The sequence below is a fragment of the Pipistrellus hanaki genome, assembly GCF_964339955.1.
Source record: "Pipistrellus hanaki genome assembly, chromosome: 11".
NCBI lineage: Eukaryota > Metazoa > Chordata > Mammalia > Chiroptera > Vespertilionidae > Pipistrellus > Pipistrellus hanaki.
Window position 1 is genome coordinate 44,597,473 of NC_140513.1, and position 22,138 is coordinate 44,619,610.

The 22,138-nt window shown below is 42.1% G+C and overlaps 1 protein-coding gene and 1 long non-coding RNA gene across 4 annotated transcripts in view; one reads left to right on the forward strand and one right to left on the reverse strand.

The window, feature by feature from the left end:
• Window positions 1-3,573: 3,573 nt before the first annotated feature.
• ERMP1 (endoplasmic reticulum metallopeptidase 1) overlaps window positions 3,574-22,138 on the reverse strand; it is a 32,476-nt gene continuing 13,911 nt past the window's right edge. Inside the window, exons 7-16 of one of the 3 annotated variants that reach the window (XR_014796391.1) lie at window positions 21,189-21,401; window positions 20,111-20,331; window positions 18,115-18,289; window positions 17,530-17,720; window positions 14,361-14,513; window positions 10,656-10,858; window positions 9,348-9,463; window positions 6,407-6,570; window positions 5,186-6,294; window positions 3,574-5,143 (exon numbers count right to left, since the gene is read on the reverse strand). Coding sequence is in view for 2 of the 3 variants with exons in the window: in XM_084899587.1 (XP_084755713.1) it covers window positions 6,130-6,294; window positions 6,407-6,570; window positions 9,348-9,463; window positions 10,656-10,858; window positions 14,361-14,513; window positions 17,530-17,720; window positions 18,115-18,289; window positions 20,111-20,331; window positions 21,189-21,401 (1,601 nt within the window). In the remaining variant the exon portion in view is untranslated. Of the gene's footprint in view, window positions 6,295-6,406; window positions 6,571-9,347; window positions 9,464-10,655; window positions 10,859-14,360; window positions 14,514-17,529; window positions 17,721-18,114; window positions 18,290-20,110; window positions 20,332-21,188; window positions 21,402-22,138 lie in introns of all 3 variants that reach the window. The other 2 variants (XM_084899587.1, XM_084899588.1) reach the window with 2 other exon arrangements.
• On the forward strand, window positions 8,837-10,465 carry LOC311630522. The gene is made up of 2 exons (XR_014796396.1): window positions 8,837-9,916; window positions 10,125-10,465. It is a non-coding gene; the product is annotated as an uncharacterized lncRNA (long non-coding RNA).

The window sequence follows — 22,138 nt, forward strand, 5'->3', positions numbered from 1 at the left end:
TTCAATCTTATTTTGCCTTGTTTGGTTCACTTGTCAACTGTTTAAGCCATATTTTTAACCAGTGAATTTAAATATTCAGTATAACCGAGGTTTAAATTATTTGCTAATACCAAAACAATAAATCATTTGGGGATAGAGTCAACCTTTGCTTGAATTAAAGTTGCTGCTACTTCTGTAATGTGTACTTTACTTGTAAAGGACAGTAAAACCATTCCATGAACTTTTGTTTGTTCACCATCTCAGGTTAACAGCAAAAAGTATATGTATTAAAAGCCACATAAATATTCTTTTGGTTATATAATTCCACCTCTTAGAATTTTTCTTATGAAATAACTTAGAAATTCAGCAGACTTAATATTTATTTATATGCAGAATTATTTAGAATAGGAGCCACAAGAGTTGGCAGCATCCTAGATGCTTGACAATGCAAGATTGGAACAAATGATTCATGTTGATATTTTAAACGATCATGAAAAATTATATGAAATCATGCATACCATATAATTTCCACCAAGCAAAACTTTATACAGTGGTGCCTCGCATAACGAACGCCTCGCACAGCGAACTTTGGACAGGTTTTTTCATGAAACCATCGGCCAAAAAGCAGAAAATGGATGAAGATGTGCAAGATTCGGTAGACTCTACTTAGTCTGTCTTAAAATTAAAAAAATGTGTTTTTTTTTTAAAAAATTATGTTTTTAGATGTATCTAAATAAAAATATGTCATCTTAGCATATTTTTTTTATGTCATCTTAGCATATTTTATGCTACAGAACGAATTATTTTTTTTAACATGTATTGTTATGGGAAAACGCGTTTCACATAACGAACTTTTTGCATAACAAGCTTGCTCCTGGAACGAATTAAGTTTGTTGTGTGAGGCACCACTGTATATAAAAAGTATAGAGGACACCAGGCATCATCTCGTAACAGGTGGGATTAACAATTTGATTTTTACTTTTTCCTGTTGTCCTATATTCCTAAATCTGCTGTGTCTATGGATTTGCCTATTCTGGACATTTCACATAAATGGAATAATGTTATATGTGGCTTTTTCTGTCTGGCTTCTTTCACTGAGCATGATGTTCATCTTTGTATAATATATCAGTGCTTCATTCCTTTTCAAGGTTGAATAATATTCCATTTTATAGACATGCTATATTAGTTTATCTAGTTACTTAAGGAATTGGGTGGTTTCCACGTTTTAACTATCATGAATACTACTATGAACATGCATGTACAAGTAGTTCGTGTGGACATATTGTCAGTTCTGTCTAGGAGTGGAGATGCTGAGTGATGTGTTGCAAGTTAATTCTTGGAGGAGATGCCTAACTATATTCCCAAAATGCCTGGGCCATTTTTTTTTCAATTCCCATTAGCAATCGTTCCAATCTATATTTGTTGTTGTACTTTTGGTTATAGACATCTGTGTTAATATAAGTGGCGGTATCTCATTATAGATTTGCATTTCCCTTATAGCTGTCTTTTCATGATTATTAGCTGTTTGTGTATCTTTGGATAAACATGTTCACATCTTTTGCTCACTTCCCATTTGGGTCATTTATCTTTCTATTGTTGATTTGCAAGAGTTTTTATATATTTTGGGTACTAGATACTTGTCAGATAGAGGTCCCTTTCCCCTCTATCCAAGAGCAGGGTGTTCCTGCTTTCTGAAAGTTTGTGCCATGGCACTCGGCTATTTTGAAAGACCTATGTTAGTATGGTAACAGCTTTTTTCAAAGAAGTGAAAATTCTCTCATTTCTTTCAGTTAGCAAAAGCAGGTGCTAATGCCAATGTTTTCTTCTAAAGGATTCATGATTTTAGTTTCCACATGTTAGTCTTTGATCCATTTGAGTTCATTTTTTTATGTCCTGTGAAGTGAGGGTGTCTTAGTTCTTTTGTATGTGAAGATTCAGTGTCCCAGAACCATTTACTGAAGTTTTTCTCCCATTGAATTGTCAAAACTCAATAGACTGTGAATGTGTGAGTCTATTTCTGGACTGATTGCACTTCACTGATCTATGTCTGTTTCTGCCAGTACCACACTGTTTTGATTACTGTTGCTACTTTGTAGGAAGTTTTAAAAGTGTGAGTCCTAAGTTTTTCTCAAGACTGTCGGCTGTTCTGGGTCCCTTGCAGGATCAAGTTATGTGTGTGTGCACACAAAAGGCAGTTGGGTTTGATAGGAACTGTACTCATTCTATAGATCAATTTAGAAAATATTGCCATCTTGGTCTTAGAACATGTCTTAATTCCTTTCAGCGATGTTTTATATAGCATTATATAGTTAGCATTATAAAAATCTTATACTTTTGTAAGCTTATTCCTAAGTATTTTATTCTTTTCCATGCTATTGCAAATAGAATTACTGTTCGTATGTTGAAATTAGATCCTACAATACTGCTGGGTTAATTAGTTAACGGTAATAGTTTTTGTGGCTTCCTTAGGATTTTCTTTAAAGATCATGTCATCTGCCGCTAATCTGGATGCCTCTTGCTAGAACCCCCGGCACAGTATTCAGCAGAAGTGAGTATAGTGTACATTTTGTCTTCTTTCTGAACTTAGGGGGGAAAACATTATATTCAGTCTTTAATCACAAATTATTTTCTTAAATGATTTCTATTAGGTTAAGGAAGTTCCCATCTATTATTAGTATTAGTTTATTAGTTGAGTATTTTTTATATGAAAAGGTGTTAGGCTTTGACAATGTTTACCAAATAATTGGTCATCTATTGAGATGATTATATGGTAATGGTAATTGTCCTTTATTTTATGAATATGGTATATTGCATTGATTTTTCAGGTATTAAGCCAAGTTTTTGCATCCTTGAGATAATTTATATTTTTACAAATCAAATAATGAAGTAGTATCAAAAATATATATATTGATGTACTTCCAAATTGGTAGGCCAGTGGTCAGCAAACTGCAGCTCTTTGGCCCCTTGAGTGTGGCTCTTCCACAAAATACCACATGTGGGCGCGCACGTACAATGCAATTAAAACTTCGTGGCCCATGCACAGAAGTCTGTTTTCGGATCTCAAAAGAAATTTTAATTGTTGTACTGTTGATATTTAGCTCTGCTGACTAATGAGTTTGCCTACCACTGGGCTAAGCTGGTATTAAGTGCATTTTGGCTTTATTGGCCATAGATTTCTGTAAACTATTAGGAAAGTCATTCTGCTATTACACCTTGTACTGGACTATTTTGAGGAGTAGTGGTGCCCTTTTGTGTGTGTGTGTGGAGATTAAAATGAACTCCGTCTCCCAACAAAATAGCCTTTCAGTGATTTCCTTTGTCAATGCATATGATTTAAAGCTGCTAAATATGCTGAAACTCAACATTTACCAAGTAATTGGTCATTCATTTCATAGCCAAAAGGATTCCAGTTGAAGTAAACATTTCCATGTTGAGTTCTTTGCTCACATGTTCCATTAAAACAGCAGTTATAACCACAGGCCAACCTCATGGCCCACAAGTTGGTGACCGCTGATCTAGGCCTTTTAAAAACAATAAGACTTTCAAATATGAGGATACATAATACAATAAAGATCTATTTTTCAATATACTAAATAGTATATTAAAAGTTTATTTCAGTAACATTGTAAGGCAACAATTCTCAAGTGAAACCAGTGAAAAGTAATGGACAGACATAATCATTTTTTTCTATAGCTTCCTGAGTCAGCAAGCTGGGTTATGGCCCCCTCAGTGGTAATATTTTGAATCCTAGCATGCTGGAAACATACCTCATGCTACAATAATTCTTTTAGGACAACACAGTAAATTTTAATTATTTATCCTTTCCTTGAATGTGCAATACTGTGCTACTTACATTTAAATTCTGTAGGAAATCGTGTATTTTAGAATTTGCAAAGACTCTCTTAGTCAAATGATCAGATACTAAAAAAGAAAACATTCTTTAATTTCAGAGAGCTTCATCTAACAGTGGTGTGCTTATTAACAGAGCCATGAATATCAGATTTAACCATTTCTGCCATTAAGTCAATATCCCAGCATATTAAGCATCCCAGAGATTTGTTACCAACCTTGCACAATATGAAAGCTTTATAATATTAAAGCCTAAAAACATAATTGTTTACATATGAAGGTACAATTCAAGGGCAAAAAGAAAACCATGATTGTTACTGAAAAAAAGGAGTAACAACATCCTTCCCAAAGAAAACTGATCACAAGTAACACATTTGGGCTTTTACCTCCCCCCCTAAAAACAATTTCAGATTACTCACAAAAATATGTTTGTTGTACAGTCATCCCTTAGAACCCAGGTGGGATGGTGTGTTAAACCACCCATTTATAAAATAGCATAGTATTTGCATATAGCCTACGTCTATCCTCCCATATACTTTAAATCATCTCTACATTACTTATACTTGTAATATCTAATACAATGTAAGTAGTTGTTATACTGTATTTTTTTTTTAAGGAAAAAAGTCTACATGTTTACTACTGACACAACTATTGTAGGCCTAACAACTTAGTCCATGTCAACAATAACTTTTTTCCCTGCATATTTTCCATCTGTGGAACCTACAAATATGGAGGACTGACTGTATTTCATTGAGCTATTAAGTTTCTAACTTTTCCTCCACAACTGTGATTCCGTACAAGCAAGTTTATTACCGCCCGCCTGACAGATAAATGTGGCAGGAGTCAGGCACTTGAGGCTAATAATACGTGGTTTCTACAAAGTAAAAAAAAAAAGCAACGACTCCAGTGTCCATGCATGTCACAGCCAGCATGTCATCACTCAGCTCTGACTGCAGCTCTGTTTGTGTGGGCCCAGTGAGTTTTAAAGAGCCACAAATCAGGCAGGCAATATGAGGAGCATGATTAGAAATGATATCGTGTATCGCACAATAAGAATTTCCTCCTGTGATACATACTTACTCTCTGTTCAAATGGGTCCAAGTGCCAATTTTTACTGTGGTTTTTAAAAAAAATTTTCGGGGGGGAGAAGGGGGAGTTGCTTACTAAAGTTAGAATTTATCCGACTTTTTACATCTTAACAGAAAAAAGAAAGCTAGCAAAATTTACTAGTGATCTCACCAAGCCCTTCCACTGCTGACGCCAGGGGCACTGCTGTGATATGCTCACAAGCCACCTTCTTCAAAACAAAAAGCACCTCTGAAGTCCTAGGGTTGCCATTATGCAGGGGGGTCTGAACCCCAACAGCTACAGGGAAGCCAGTTCTGCTGGACAGTAAGTTACTGAGAAAGCAGTCTGTTCAGCTGGTTAGAAAACAGACAAAAATAAGGACCCCATGCATCAATAAAATTACGCCCTTAAGGATTAACCTTGGAAAATTCCCTTCTACAAAACAAAGAGAATAAGTATGTATACAATGCTCAGTCACTGTTACCCACCCACCTCCCTCCCCCCAGAACAGCCACCATGGCAACCGGCTCTGAGGCAGGAAGTGCAAGTCCTGTACTTGCACAAACAACTGACATTCTGGACCGTGAGAACCGGTAAGGTGGAGGGGGCGGCCAGTGTTTCAGAGGAAAACGGGCATTGCAACATGGACTGCACTGACCACCCCTCAGTAGCTAGGAGCCACCAGCTGAATGCCGGCTTCCACACCGGGGGTCCCGGGCTCCAGCACACGCTGGAAGCTGCCTGAAGAAGCACTTCTCCCCGCTCAGGCTGGCGTCTCAAAAGCCCCACGCTGCTTCCCGTCCTTTTGTAATAGTTTCCCAGTGACCTACGGTAGGCCTCCAGGGGAACCATTACTCCACTGGCTGGCAATTTACCCACCATCCATGACACAGCCAATGGTCTTGGATTCTCATTGGAAATGTCATGTGTCTCGTTAACGATGGTCTTGAAGTACTTTCCGCATCTGTCGGGACCCTCGGGGGACAGCTGTCGCAGTGGTCTGTTGGCTTTTGTCCGTAAGTCACATAAAATGACACTAGTGCAGTGGTAGTACCCACGTGTGCTTGGGCGCCAGAAACCTGGCATTTTCAAGTTTTAAAAAGGCCTTGTGTCACTGCCCCACCAAACTTACTAAAATTCACTGACTTACATTACGAATGTCTGTGTAGCATAAGGAGAGGCCTGTCGCCTGCGGGGTCCCCCGGGGCGTTGACTTGGAGCTCATTCACGAGGTTAAAACGCATAGAGGTCATAGGTGCACACCCAGGCAGAAGGGAACGTCCAGTCTGGGAACTTCTCTTTCAGAGCGTCCAGCTGGGAGGAGCGCTTGTCTTCCCCAGAAAAATAGTGGGCAGCAATGGCCACCGTGACGGCCCCCTCGGGCTGCTCCTCCGGGACCTGGCAGAGAGAGGGCGTTAGTTTTCTAGCTACAAAGTGAAGGCAGAATACTGACGCCAGCTCCCACGTGGGAAGCTGACCAGTGAAGCCAGCAGGGCTGGGAAGCTCCCACCTGCACTTCTATCCAGAACTGCCATGCGGAGGCTTGGAGTCCATGGGAGTAGAAGACAAAGTAGTCCCCTCCTTTACTTGTGACTGGGGTGCCATCGCCGAGAGACCACTGAGACAGCGTGGACCCTTGGTGGGGTCGGACATACAGTGACATGTGGCTTGGTCCTGTAACATAAGAGGAAGAAAGGCCAGTTATAAGGATCTTTAAAACAGCATCGACAAGAAAAGCAAGCCACCAACCAAGCCAGACTATGAAATCCATGCCTTTTATCACTTTAAAGACACTCACTGCAAACCGAATGGAGGTTTGCCAATCTGTGTAGATCAATAAAGGTAAGTAATGAGGTGCGGCAGAGACCTGGGTTCAAGTCTTAGCTTTGTCGCTGAAACATGCTAGCACTCATGAGAGCCCTTCAGAATCTAGAAAATAAGCGTCATCAGACTAAGAGAGAACTGCCACAACCATAGCAAAAGAACTGGCCCTGAGGATTTTATCTTTCTAAAACAGATACTGGGCGGGAAACTGCTGTGTAAATGCTGCATGTAGCAAAGCTAGTAAGCGCACTCCCCGACTCAGTGCAAGGTTAAATAATAGGTGATCAAAGCAAAAATAAACTTTCTTAAATGCCAGGAAATCTTTTTCTTAATTAAAGAACAAAGTAGACATCAAAGGAAAAGGAGTACTGCACATAAGTCACGTAACTATAAACCACTGACAAAGACAGATCTATTCACATTTAAGACTGATGCTTTCTAACTCAGCCACTAAAAGAAAAGTTTTCAGCTTGGCTTACAAAGCCAGACCAATCATGTACTATATTCAAGGAATATACTTAAAGAGATATATTCCTTTTACAGAAAGGGTAAAAACAAATGTATGAACAAAGGTATTATAGGCAATTGGGACACAAGGTTAAAAAGAGCTCTTTGGCAGAAACCGGTTTGGCTCAGTGGATAGAGCCTGGGGACTGAAGGGTCCTGGGTTCGATTCTGGTCAAGGGCATGTACCCTGGTTGCGGGCACAACCCCAGTAGGGGGTGTGCAAGAGCAGCTAATCGATGTTTCTCTCTCATCAATGTTTCTAACTCTCTATCCAACTCTCTATCCCTCTCCCTTCCTCTCTGTAAAAAATCAATAAAATATATTTTTTTTTAAATAAAACAAATATTTTTTTAAAAAGAGCTCTTTGATGTCAGGAGAAAATAAAATTCAAGACAAAAAGCATTAAAAGTAAAGGCATTTTGATACTAAAAGCCGCAAGTTCACATAAAAACTGTTAGTTCTGTACACCAAGTAATAGCAATTATTTTATGAAGCAAAACTATACAGGGGATGCAAAAATATATATAGAAATACATGTAAGACTATAATATTTTACTGTAAGACATCAATTGAACAAAATATAAAAGACCTAACCAAAATGATCAGTGAAATAGACCATATGAAATCTATCAAATTTTACATGCTGATGATACAGATATATATCATTTCAGGTGAGCGTAAAACGTTAGATCATTAAAATAGCAAAATTCTATAAAATTGAGATTATAAATAACATCGATTATAAATCAAAGCTTGAAATTATCAACAAAACAAAACAAACCAGCCTTCTACCTGGAAATTAAGGGTGTCCTACTTAAAAGATGCATGGGTAAAAGGAAATAGAAACAAAAATTCTGGAATATTTTATAATATAAATACTACATATACCAGAAACTATTGGACACAGGTAAATATAGCAATAAACATTGTTTTCAATAAAATGAAAAGTATATAAAAGAATAAAATAAAAAGCACAAGTTAGGAAATATTATAGACAAAATCAGAAATCAATGAAATGGAGAACAGAACAAAACAGATCCACCTTTAACAAAAGTCTGTTACTATTTTAAATTCAGACAACCACTAGCTAACTTGTTAGGAAAGAGGCATTTGGGAGGACGGGGGAGTGGAGCAAAAACAAGTATGCAAAAAGAGAATAAAAATAAACAGAAGTTTGTAAATCACATGTGACTGCTTTGAAGAACTCTACACTAATAACTTTGAAAACGCAGATGAAATGGAGATTTTTCTAGGGAAAGACAGGCAACCAAAACTGAATGCAGAGCCGTAAAGCTGAGCAGACCGATTACCCAGAAAAATAAATAAAGCTGCTCCACAAAGACACAGGTGGTTTCAGAGAGGAATTCAGGCCAACTTTTCAACCAAGTGGTTCCAATGCTCCATAAACTTCCAAAGCACTGAAAATTAAGGAAAACCTGCCAACTGCTGTCATGATGTGTGACATTTATGCTTTTACATTTATAATGCATAACACTAGTACTTAAATCTGATAAGAGTATAAAACACACACACAGACCAATATACACTGAGTGGCCAGATTATTATGATCTCTGAATGCATAATAATCTGGCCACTCAGTGTATATCTTATATAATAAAAGGCTAATGTGCAAATTGCCCCCTCAACCAGGAGTTTGACCAGCAGGCAGGCCGGCCAACCGCCCATGTCCCCTACCCCTGGCCAGGCTAGCCAGACCCCACCCATGCATAAATTCATGTATTGGGCCTCTAATATATATGTGACATCTAATATATAAGCTTCGATAATTTAAAGTGTGGAAACTGGTACACATACATACATATAAACAGTCCAGAAAACTTTTCTGATTTCTTGACATCTGCAATCACAAAACACAGGATGGGTGGTGTACAGCTTGCCTACCAGGAACCTGCCTTTGCTGGAATTCTCCAAATTGTGCATTAAAGGATAGAGGAAGGTTAGTGCTTCCTGTTAAATTTTCTTTAAAAAAATCATAATCAGCTGCAATTGCTTTTAGAAACACTAAGCTACTGGTCACTATTATAAACCTGAGGAAAAAAACATTCATGCTTAAAGATTTTAAGAACAATAGACAAGAAGAAAACTGCCATATGACTTACCTGATGCTTCAAAGGTCAGCTTCACAGAATCCCAGGGGGTCTGCTCTTTGGATAGAAGTCTGAAATGAACAGGTTCTCCGGGAGCAACCTCTGAGGCAGGTAGATACCAGTTTTTCCTGTTTGGAAAGGAATTCCATATTCAACTATTTCAAAATATTTAGGATGCTTGTGTTCAGAATATTTGAAACAGATTTTGGGGCATGAAAATAAACTCTGATGAATATAATCCTCTTATATAATAAAAGGCTAACATGCAAATTGTCCCCTTGACCTGGAGTTCACTGGGCGGGGGGGTTGCCAGCCAACTTCCTGTGCCCCCCGCCAATCTGGTTGTGCCGGACGGACTCCACCCGTGCACGAATTGGTGCTCCAGGCCTCTAGAAATAAATAATGCCGATTCCTCTGGAGCCCAGGTTACTGCAGATAAAACCTTCCCAAAGTTAAGAATAAAGGTTCATAAGGTGATCTTGATTCCACTACCCAAACTATTTCTTCTCATCTAATCCTCCACTGCCAAACGCTAGAAATTTCTCAGAAACGGCCCTGGCCCGTGAAGAGCAATGGTTAGAGTAGGGGTGTCGAACTCAATCAGAGAAGGGGCCAAAATCTAAAATCCAGCCTAAATCGCGGGCCGAATGGTTTACTGAACAGTCATAAACTGACAATGTCATAAACTGACAGCGGAGTGCAGTGATGACAGCGCGGTGCGGGCCACATTGCAAGGCCTGGCGGGCTGGATTTGGCCCGCGGGCCTTGTGTTTGACACCTGTGGGTTAGAGTGTTGTGAATTGGATTCCTGGTCAAGGGCACATACCTCGGCTGTAGGTTTGCTCCCTGCCCCAGGTTGGGGCACGTGCAGAAGGCAACCCATCAATGTGTGTCTCTCACATCAGTGTTTCTCTCCCCGCCCCCCCCTTCCCCCCCCCCCCCTTCCCATTCTCTCTCTGAAAAGCAACAGAAAAAAACATCCTCAGGTGAGAATGAACAACAGCGCAAACATTTTTCCCAGAAGCGAAACACACGTTTTGAACTCGATGCTTAACCGCTGTCTAGTAGCTCAGTGAAGAAGGCCGCCCTTTCTAACTACGGAGCTTTCTAGAGGACTTTTCTAAATTTGGGGGGGGAAAAAAAAAAAAAAAAAAAGCAAAAGCACTCTTCTGAGTGCTTCATCCCACTGAACACAGCACTGCTGCGGTGATGGGAAAACGCCACGGGAACGGCCCTGGACTTCGTGCTGACCAGTTCGGATGATGAGGTGTGGGTGCAGGGACAAACTGGCCCCGTCCGAAGCGGCGGAGCGGGACCCACCGGATGAGGAAGTGCACGGGGAGGTACCATGGGAAGCCGCAGAGGGGCGCCTTCTCCTCGCAGGGCGCCCGGATGGTGTCGTTGATCTCGGGGACGTGAGGGGTGATGTGGGACATCCCCGTGTAATCGAACCCATTGATCCATATTCCGGAGTCCCGTTTAACTACTTTTCCATCCAAGTCATGAAACGTCCTTGTCATGTGCTGAGAAGAACAAAACCAATGAGAAAACTGTTTCAATTCCTTCACCCACATCCCCGCCCCAGACGAACCGGAAAGAATAAGTCTGACAATAGCAGAAAAGAGGTGGCTGTGGGGCAGCCACAGGCACGCTCGCACACGGCTGGAGGGAGTGTGAGCTGGCACGGTCCCGTTGGGACAAAGGGAACATGCACATCCCTCTCCTAACAGTCACCTTGGAGAAACCCCTGCACCGCCCACCTTAGCAAAGACCGGAAACAACCCAGATGTCTGTTAACAGTAACGCGAGCGAACTGGGCAGTCATCCCACAACAGAAGTCTGCTCAGCAAGGAAAACAATGCACTAGGGAGAGACACATATCAACACGGAAGATTCTCCCTCACATGCTCTGGGGCAGAAGACTGTTTATGGAATGGCTTTACCTGTAAGAAATTTAAAAGCAGGCAAAACTGCCGAAACCGGTTTGGCTCAGTGAATAGAGCCACTGAGGCCTGCGGCCTGAAAGGTCCCGCGTTCGATTCTGGTCAAGGGCATGTACCTTGGTTGCGGGCACATCCATCCCCAGTAAGGGGTGTGCAGGAGGCAGCTGATTGTTGATTCTCTTTCATCCATGTTTCTGACTATCCCTCTCTCTTCCTCTCTGAAGAATCAATAAAACATATTTATAAAATAAAAATAAAAGCACGCAAAACTATGTGTTGTTGTTTAGGGATTTTACGTATGTGGTAAAACAAAAGTAAGGTAATGATTAACTCCCACCTTCAAAATGTCGGTGAGTACTGCTGTAGGGGCTGGGAAGAGGGAGAAAGAGTGGATCAATAAGGGCCCGTTGGGTTTTCTTAAGTACTGTTAATGTTCTTCCCTTTAAACTCAAAGATGGGCTGTTTTATTATTTTATTATTTCTTACAAATATATTTTGACTTTTGTTTCATTTTTTTCTTACAAATTTATTTATATATTTAAATTTCATATAAATTCTGAAAACCATGGGCACTAGAAGTCCTTTTAGATAAGGACTTACATAGTACAACACACATTTCCCTTTCAGTGTTACATGAGACTAATTCATGTGCAGAGAAACATGGGACTCGCAGCTCACCAATATGGGACAGACTTGTGCTTAACAGAATTCTGGGAAGGGACAACAAATTGCTTCTGGAATAGACTTTTTTTTAAGTATCAATGCATAAGTAGCTTTTCTTTCTTTTTTTTTTTTTTTTTTTTTTTACAGAGGGAGAATTAGAAACATCCATAAGACAGAAACATCAATCAGCTGCCTCCTGCACACCCCCTCCTGGGGATGTGCCCACAACCAAGGGCAAGTGTTAACATGCCCTTGACCAGAATCGAACCTGAAACCCTGAGTCCACAGGCTGACACTCTATCCACTGAGCCAAATCGGTTAGGGCTGGAATAGCTTTATTAATAACAGAAAGCAGCCTGAAGAATATCATACAGGAGAAGAAATAGGGTTGCAGAGGGCTTAGGTACTATCTGTAGCTGCTTTCACTATAAAAAACAAACAACAACAAAAAATTAAAAAAAAAAAACAGCAGCTGGAAGGCCTTAAAATACTATCTGACCCTTCACAGAAAAAGAAGCCCAATTCCAATCAGAACAGGAATTTTTAAAAACAAAACTCTGGTTTGTGCTCAGTAGTACTGATTTAATTAATTAGATCACGCAGATTTAATTATTTATAAACATTAGAAAGACATTCTGTTGTATTTATATATTTAAATTTCATATTAATTCTGAAACCTGGAACTAATACTGAATGTTAATTATGCTTTTAAATTGAAAACATTTAGTAAGTCACAGAAAACATTAAATCTCCTGAAAATTAGCTGTTCTCACCCAGCTGGTGTGGCTCAGTGGTTGAGTGTCGACCTATGAACCAGGAGGTCACAGTGCCTGGGGCTGCCGGCTCAATCCCCAGAAGGTGCCATGCAGGAGGCAGCCGATCAATGATTTCTCTCATCACCAATGTTTCTCTCTCTCTCCCTTCCTCTCTGAAATCAATAACTTTTTTTTAAAAAATTAGATGTTCTTCACCAAAGGTTTTTTGCAAACTGTAAAATGTCACATAAAATGTATCACTATGTCCTCCAGTATATAAACAAGGACTAGTTGGCCCTTTTTCAAAATCTCCCTGATATTTAAGTTCAAATGTTATTATTACTTATGCCAGTCCCTGAGTAATGACCGAGGCTGTGACCCAGCTTTTCTGTGGGGCCTCCCCTCCATCTCTAACAGAGAACTGTAAATAAAGCGACTGCTTTCTGGAGCCAGTTCTAAAAGTCTGCAGAAAAACTTGAAATATAGGAAAATTCTAAATTTCACTTTATTGAACCCTTTCTAAATTACTGTATTTTCATTGTCACATATTGCTTTGAGTGTTAACTAAGATCAGTTTTACCAGCATTTAAAAATATCTATTTTAGGCCCCTGCCAGGCCGCTCAGTTGGTTAGAGCAGCGGTCACCAACCAGCGGTCTGTGAGGTCTGAAAGGCTGGCGACCGCTGGGTGAGGGCGTAGTCCCCATTCACCAAAATTGTGAGTTCGGTCCTTGGTCGGGGCACATAAAAGAATCAACCAATGAATGCATACCGTATTTTCTGGCGTATAAGACGACCCCCCAATTTTACAGTTAAAACATAGTTTTAGGCCTATATTCGCTGTATAAGACTACCCCCACTTCCGAGGCAACACCAGTTCTTTTTTTAATAGACCGCCTCTCTGACTCTGGCCAATCTGAGCAGGCTTTTTACTAGAACACAGTGTAGCTTCGGGTACAGAACATGTGTAATTTGCATGCATAAAAAGCCTGCTTGGATTGGCTGAGTTAGAGAGGCGGTCCGAGCAGCCTTGCAGTGATTGGTGCGGGATCGAGTTGGAAAATTTGTTTAGCGGCATATCCTGACGATTTTCAGGATATACTCGGCGTATAAGACAACCCCCGATTTTTCGGTTGACCTTTTTTTTCGGTTCAAAAGTCGTCTTATACGCCGGGAAATACGGTAAATAAGCAGAACAACAAATCAATGTTTCTCTCCTTTCCTCCCTCCCTTCTCCTTCCTCTCTCCCTCTCTCCTCTAAAATCAATAAATTTAATAAATAAATAAATAAAATACCAATTTTATTTTGCCAGTTGATAGTTCAGATTTTTACTGGCCTGCAGAAATTCTTACAATCTGTAGCTCTAAAAGCTCATTACCCAGTGATATTTTTCAAAGTGGGTGCAGTCTTACAATGTGACCAGTAATAAAACAACAAGCAGATATTTCCAATTTTGTCTCTTGGGAAGCATCTACTAGTAGTAGCTGATAAGAATGCCTCTCGATGGTCAGTCTTTTCCTCACTGTCGTACACAGAATAGTCGAGTACAGCTCAATAGGTCAGCGGCAGGAATGTCAGCTGGTTTTCCTGTTGACCAGTGAAGCCCAAAGCGCACAAGGCTTCCTCCCCAGAATTCCAAATAGCTCACGCAGAGCGGCTCTTACCTGGAGAAACACCCTCTTTGGCTTCGGGCTGGCGGGGTTGGAGCTGTACGGGAAGAAAGTTCCACTGCAAACAAGGAGGAATGTGACCGCACACACCAGAGCGAGAGTGAGCATGGTTTTCTGTGTGCTTTTGGCAAGGTAGATGAAGTTAATCTAAAACGCAAAAACGGGGAAAATTACCGCTGGCAGAGAGGTGGCTGTCACTGACTGTTTTGTGACAGGCGTTACACGGCAGATAATGAAGAAAACTTGTCAGCACTCAGTGCTAACATACCCCCCGTAAACAAAGACTGATTCTAAGGATTCCATCACACTCAGAACCTAGACGAGTGAGAAACGCCCCCGGCTTCCGTGGCGGTGCCTTTCCGGCAGACCGCGGGGGAAGGACAGAACGGTCCGTGTGTCCGCTCGGCTGGCAATGAGACTAGAGGATGCAGATCCATCACCAAACTGTGACTTCTTTTGTTTCCTGTTCTGTCAGTGTGCTGCTAACACCGGGTGACTGTTAACACAGATGCCTTCACTACCAGCACTTCGTGACACCAGGCCTTATCTAAAGACACGGGGGTACGCTTTTAGGCCCATTTCAATAAAACACATTTCACTCACAATGCTTTTATAATGTGCCAAGGTGCTGGATCCCTTTGGATGGACTTTCAAGACTTTCCTCCTGAACGTGAGGAAAAACTACAACACAAAGTAATAGTGTCCCTCCAGACGTGGGCACGAGAGTGTCTCAGTCTCAACCCAGCAGCCAAAACCCTAAATATGCTTATTAACTGTAATAAAATCACTGAATTAAAAGTTATAGGGGACACACATGACTCAGATGCCTTAGGGAACCCCTCTGAGAAACAATGATCTAATCCCAGCTTCCCCTTTTGTCCTCTCCTCCTTATTACCCACCCTCTAGGGTCAATAAATAGAAAAGAACATAAATATAAAAATACTTTTGAAATGAAAACAGAAAATTAAGCAAATATTCATAACCTACCATATACTCTACTACACAAAATTAAAGAATCTATAGTGTACCAATATCCCATTCAGTGTACTCTCCAGCAAAACAATACTGGTCTTAGCTAAAGGATCTTATGTCCTTACACTGTGAGCACAGCACTAAGTTCCCCAGGACTCGGAGCAGTGAGTTAGCAAAACACAATCTGCCGCCCCATTTCACCAGCAGGACCATGACAGCCGCCCACAGCACCGGGCAATCCCCCGAGCCCTGCTCACCGACCACTTGACAGGAATTCAATTGCTTTCTAGCAAACACACTTAACAAGTCCCTTGGGACTGAAAGAAGCGCTCTCCGAAGCATGCTTTGTGTTTCAGTTTTCCATTGCCCAAGGAGAATGGCTCACCCTATTAATAAGCCACTATCCTTAACACTCCACACGCAAGAAAATAATGGGAATGAGAATCCACAGCATCAAAGAGCAGCAGAGCTATTTCACGTAATGAAAATTATATGAGGTTTTAATGTATTCTAAGAGGCGCTTTTTTAAATCTATTTTTATTTATTTCAGAGAGGGAGAGAGAGAAACATCCATGACGAGAGAATCACTGATCGGTCGCCTCCTTCACGCTCCCTACTGGGGATCAAGCCCGAAGCTCCAGAACATGCCCGTGACCAGAATCGAACCCGGACTCTTCAGTCCACAGGTCAACGCTCTATCCACTGACCCAAACTGGTTAGTGCCAAGAGGCACTTTTCATAAAATCAAAGCTTTCTTAAGAAAATATAATTTATAAGATAATATACTTTAATCCCCTTTCTTATGATCTCCAAGATTCCATGCTTTGGGGTCGTTTTCCGTTTCCACAGTGAGGTTCTCAGAGTTCACCTTGAACCCTTCCGTGCGGAACAGAACTGACTATCCATTCACCAACGATGTTCATAACGCAGCTGACTCTAGATTAGAACCTTTCTACAAGACAAGACAATATTCTTCACAACAGCAAACCCATCTAGGAATGTGTACAGAGGATTTGAAGGCTTAACATTAAAACCAAAACACATAAACCCTGAAGGCAATAAGAAACATTGTAGGATTTTTCCATCCATCTCAGCAAATACCAGTAAGGACTTAATCGTTACATTAAAGGTAAAAGGCTGGGTCGGGCTCAGATTTTTTTTAGGATTAGTAGAGCTGACTGCAAACAACAGAGTGCGTAGGAATCTACAGGACTGTGTGTGTGCGCTGCATTTACAGCTCCTTACTGGCTAGTGAGGGATGGGCATGGATAATGCTGGCCATGCAGGCGGTACGCTGACCTGCTGTCACTAGACCCTAACGCCCTCCACGCAGATGCCCTTCACTGAAGCACCGAGGAGAGCGCTCACCACCCTCTCCACAGAGGGAAGGACACAATAAAGCCACAACCACTTTCTCTATTTGGTCCCCTAGCTCCAAATTTCAGAGTGTGCCCACGGGTACTCCGTAAGGAGGAACTCCAGTGAGCAGTGCCACACTCGGAGGCCTGGACGCTGTCTGCACCACACAAGGCAGAACTCCGCGTGGAGCCTGTTCTAGCCAATGGGGTCCGGCTCTTGGCCTCTCTTCCCTCAGAGTCCCAGGGAAGAGGAACAGGGAGGCGAGGGTGGAACTGTCTTCGAGGGCAGAACACTGACAAAGCAAACTGACAAGCCTGTGACACCGTCATCACTGCTACCTAAAGGCATGGTGGGTGTCCCAAGGGTACATCACTCGAGGAGACAGACTCGGTTGTAAGCTAACTGGTCATGGAAAAAGCCTCATCAGCATTCGTCTTCCTTCACGCTCTCTAACAAGCACCAATAAAACTACGTCTTATCACTCGCCTCCAACGAGCGAGTTCAAAGCGCACCATTAGGCATCATTCTAAAAACTCACCGCGAAGCCACCCCTCCCAGGCCTCACAATGGTAATGAGCATCCTGCAGAGTCACGTTCAGGTCGTTTGAAAAGTTATTTGAAAAGCGGTATGATGAGATGAGGGCCAAAAATAACAAAAACCCATTCTACGTTTTCTTACCCACACCAAACCCACAGTGTGCACAGCCATCCACTATTTCTTTTGCTTAAGAATTTCTCAACAAATTATAAGCAACACTGTATTACAGAATGGTATGGCTAACCTCATCACATATCTAATATTAAAAGAAATAAAAAAGAAAACTTTCTTACAAAATACGAGGAGAGAATCATGGTACAGCCGGCCATAATGGAAGCCAGCACAACGTCGGGTGGGATTTCGGAGCCACTCCGCCCGAGGATCGGGGTGAACATCTCAAACACCGCCCAGATGAGGTATAACGCGTAAAGGTAAGGGACAAACATCCCCAGGAGGTAAAAGGCAATGAACTTTCCTCGGGCACCTAGGGAAGAGAGAGAAACCACAGACCTCTGAAACGCCCGGTGAGATAAGGGATTTTATAGTGCCGGCGTGCCCTGGCCCCTATCGGGAATTGGGCTGGGTGTGACTCTTGCCCTTTTGGTTCACGTTATCCAGGGAGATAAAACACTTTCCCTCCGAGAGGCTAAAGTACAAATAACAAACAAAAAACACGTAAGTAATATATTAGCATGTGTACATAAAGGTGAAAATGGGATAGGGTATAAGGTATGAGATAAAAACCTGCGTGATCTGAAAATTAAAAAAAATAATAAAAATTAGAAAACCTTTCCAAAAAGATGAAATAGTCCCCCAAAGCCTTATCTTATATGTTTTCAGGTGTTTTCCAATTTGTATCCAAACCAAACACACCATACCATGCTTCTGGAAGTCCTTGTGCACGCAAAACTTGGTGAGCAGCGGAAACGCCACCCAGACCGCACTGATGAAGGCCGAGCAGAATCCTCCGTAAATGAGCGCTGTGAGCGTACCGCAGTTCACAAACAGCGAGATGTCAAAGAATACTTCTCCCAGATACTGGTCACTGGCGTTCTGAAAGAGAGGAAAAGACTCCAGAGTCTATTCCTGGGCCACTCATAAAGATACTCTATTGTAACATAATCCCCACTGCTCAGAGAGGCTACACATTGTAAGTGGGGTCTGGCCTTTATAAACAAAGCTACCTCCTATTATGAAGCAATAAATGCAAATTGCTGCACAGGAAAGGGGAATTTAACAAGATGGGGTTTAAAAAAAAACAACAAAAAAAAAAACATCATCACTTGTATATAACCTGTGCTTTTCCTCCACCGGGCTGTAAGTAAACTTTGAAAATGTTATAAAATAGAAAAAGGAGTCCCCTAAAAACATTCACCTCTGGAAGCTTTCCCGTTTATACAACTTCCAAAGAATTTCAGGCAAACTAGGGAAATGACCTGTGAAGGGCGGCACAGTCAGCCCTCCGTGTCTTCGGGTACTGCACCAAGTGGATTCAACCAACAACAGACTGAAAAATTCCTCTAAATATTACATTGTTGCTGATGTGTACTGAACATGCTGCTGACTTTTTTCTTTGTCATTTTCCCCTAAACAATACAGCAACTGTTGACATAACATTTACATTGTATTAGGCGTTATAAGTAGAGGGACCACTGGTGGTCTGTGAGCTGATTTAAAGTATCAGCGAGAATGTGCTTAATTGGTTTATGTCAAATATTTCACCATTTTATATAAGGGACTTGAGCATCTGAGGATTTTTCTATCCCAGCCCCTCTCCCCCATCCTTATCCCACACCCCTAATCCCCCAGGGACACTGAGGGGTGCCTGTACAGGCTGCCGCAGTGCCACCAACAGCACACCAGGTGAACTGTCAGAATCTACGTCAGCAATGTACAGCTTAAAAAAAAAAAAAAAAAAAAAGTGAAGGAAACAAAGGAGAAAACTTTTAAGTGCAGCTGTAAGTGCATTATTCTTTTTTTAAAAATATATTTTGTTGATTTTTTACAGAAAGGAAGGGAGAGGGAGAGAGTTAGAAACATGCACACCCCCTACTGGGGATGTGCCCACAACCAAGGTACATGCCCTTGACCAGAATCGAACCCGGGACCCTTCAGTCTGCAGGCTGACACTCTATCCACTGAGCCAAACCGATCAGGGCTTTGCAGGCGGCAGTGCTGTATCAGGCGCTGCCTCAGCCCAGGGGATAATAAACAAAACAATCCCTGCCCTCATGGAGCCTACAGCCCAGTGGAGAACAGTTATTCAAACATAAGCAGCTGGCAGATTCAAGAGCAGGGTTACAACGGCGGCAGCAGATGCAGCAGTGCTATCACCCCGAACACCCTCACCGCTCGGTCACATTTGAAGTCTGCAGGAAAACCTTCAGACGAAGAAGCCTTTCGGAAATGTAACACAGCTCTGGGAGCCAGTTTCCTATGGCCATGCCATTCAATTGTCGGTGGCTCAAAAGGCCAAGTCCGGCCATGTATGTAATCTGTGCTTTTCCTCCCCCGGGGAAAGCCACACGAGGGAGTCGAAGACACACATCATTACGATGGCAGTTCCATCGCATTACAATGAGCTGAAGTGTCCTGTCGCCTCGGGACATCACAATGCACCGCCCAGCCTCTGGGTGACGCTGCGCAGCCATTCTGTGAGCGCACAGCACAGGCGGTTCCTGCAGCGGCCACACCTCCCGGGTTTGCCCATGTGCGCTGGATGAGGTTACACGATGATGAGACCGCCTACTGGCCTTTTCTAGAATGCATCCCATGGCTAAGTGGCCCCTGACTGCCCAACGAATCCCATGATGGAGTTTGTCTTCAATCCTTGAAGGCAGCAAACAGAAATCGATAAATGTGCTTACCACTTACCACATAATAAAATCTTTTTGCGAGGGTGTGTATGAATATTATTTTGGCTGCAGCAGCAGTTCCGTAAAGACAAACGGAGACGTAGAAGTGGTTGTACCATGAGAGGGACTGTCCGATCAGAGAGATGAACACGGCTATGATGAGGACGGTCACCAGGCTGGTGAACCAGCCTATCACGGTGATGCCAAGCCCACAGAAGAAGTCCTTCGGGTAGTTAGCTGCTAAGGAAGAGAAGCACAATGTGGAGACCGCCGTCTGTACCACACAATTTCACAACCAGGCAGCAGGGCCAGAGGGGCACACGATAAATCGGAAAACCTGCCATGTAACTGAAAAGTACTGAAATGACCCAGGGATCAGATTTGTTAAATACTAGAACAGGGAAGGCAGAAAGGAATAATATTCAAGTAACATTGACGGGGAGTTTGTGGGTGTTAAAGACTCAGAGATAATTTTTCGGGACTACTTCAGAATCACTGGGTCGTCTTAATCTTTGTCCGTTCGGGATGCTTTGTGTATCGAACTCTCAGCAAGAATGGAAAACAAAGCTCCACCTAAAATTTTGCTGAAAGAAGCTATCCTAGGAAAAGCAGCAGCACAGAGAATAACTGGTGAGTAAGGGTTCTTTAAATTAGCTGCTGAATATTTTATCTCTTGACAGCAGATACCTGCTTAGACTGTAAAGCATTTCAAGCAGAAGGGGGCCCATGTAACTAGTGGCAGTTCCCTCACACTTCAGAACAGTGTGCTGGTGGTCTGCAGTGCGGACCTCATGTTTTCATGGGGCTTTTCACTAAAAGTCCATCTGTACAAACCAGTTTTCAGTTGTTCCTATGCGGTACTTCTGAGACATGCATTAGCACGTAGAAACTATCTGTTTCGCCAAGACTAAACACATAATGAGCACATTAATCTGATATTCATGAAGAGGTTTCTTACGTTACAAATCAAATGGTATTTTTCTTAGGATTTTCAATGTCTTGGAAAGATAAAGCAAACTGACCAAAAAAAAAAAAAAAAAACTTCCGGCAAATTCTACACCCGGGCCAGGACTGTGGTCCTAGGGGAAAATACTCACTGTTGTGTTTGGGCTGCAACAGCTTTTTGCCCAGGTACAGGACAGCAGCCGCCAGCACCATGCAGTTAATGATGGAGCCGACGCGCGAGGGGTAGGCAATGACAAACAGGCCGAGCACATCAAAGAAGACCATGTTCCCATGCCGGTACTTAGAGGAAGAAACCAACACATCAGATGTAGCTAGATACTTAAGAACTGCTAAAATGTTGTCACCTATCAGTAAAGAAAAGAAAGATAAAAGTTGAACAAGCCATCCAGTATCTGAGTCAAGAAAACACCTATCAAGAACGTGATAAGAAATAGCTTTCTACCATCTTCTTGCTCGGCCCCACTTTCTTACTAAATTTTTCAAATAAGCTCCATGCTCGTACTCCACTTCCTCTCCACCTATAAACTCAGCCAAATGGCCTTCATCCTTTTCCTTCTATTAGAACTATATTTACTGTGATCAGCTGTACCCTTGCTGTTGACAAACTCAATTTCTTGGTGCCTGTTCATTTTACTATATATGTAATGCAGCAAGCGCTGCTCTAGACACCACAATTCAGTGGTAAGCGAAGAGACAAAAAATCTCTTGTGAAGCTCACGAACACCAAAACAAAAGTTAGTGTATACAAGTCATTAAGAATTAATAAGGAATGTCAATTGTATCTGAATAAAAATAATAGGGAGAGGTATCAGAGGTCCCTAGAAAGAGATCGTGGGAGACTAGTGGAGTCTGGGGAGTCAGAGAGGCATCCCGGAGGAAGTGGTGTGTGTAGCTCGCACAGTGGGGGGACTGTCCAGACAGAACTGTGGAGAGGCAGGCCCTGAGGAGGGAAAGCCCCAAATACAGAAACAGGAGTCATGAATGAGGAGAGAGACTGCTCGGCAATGACGGGGAGGGTCATTATCGCGCAGAGCCTGGCACATCAGAGGTAATGAATGTTTGCTGTGTCAATGAGAGAATG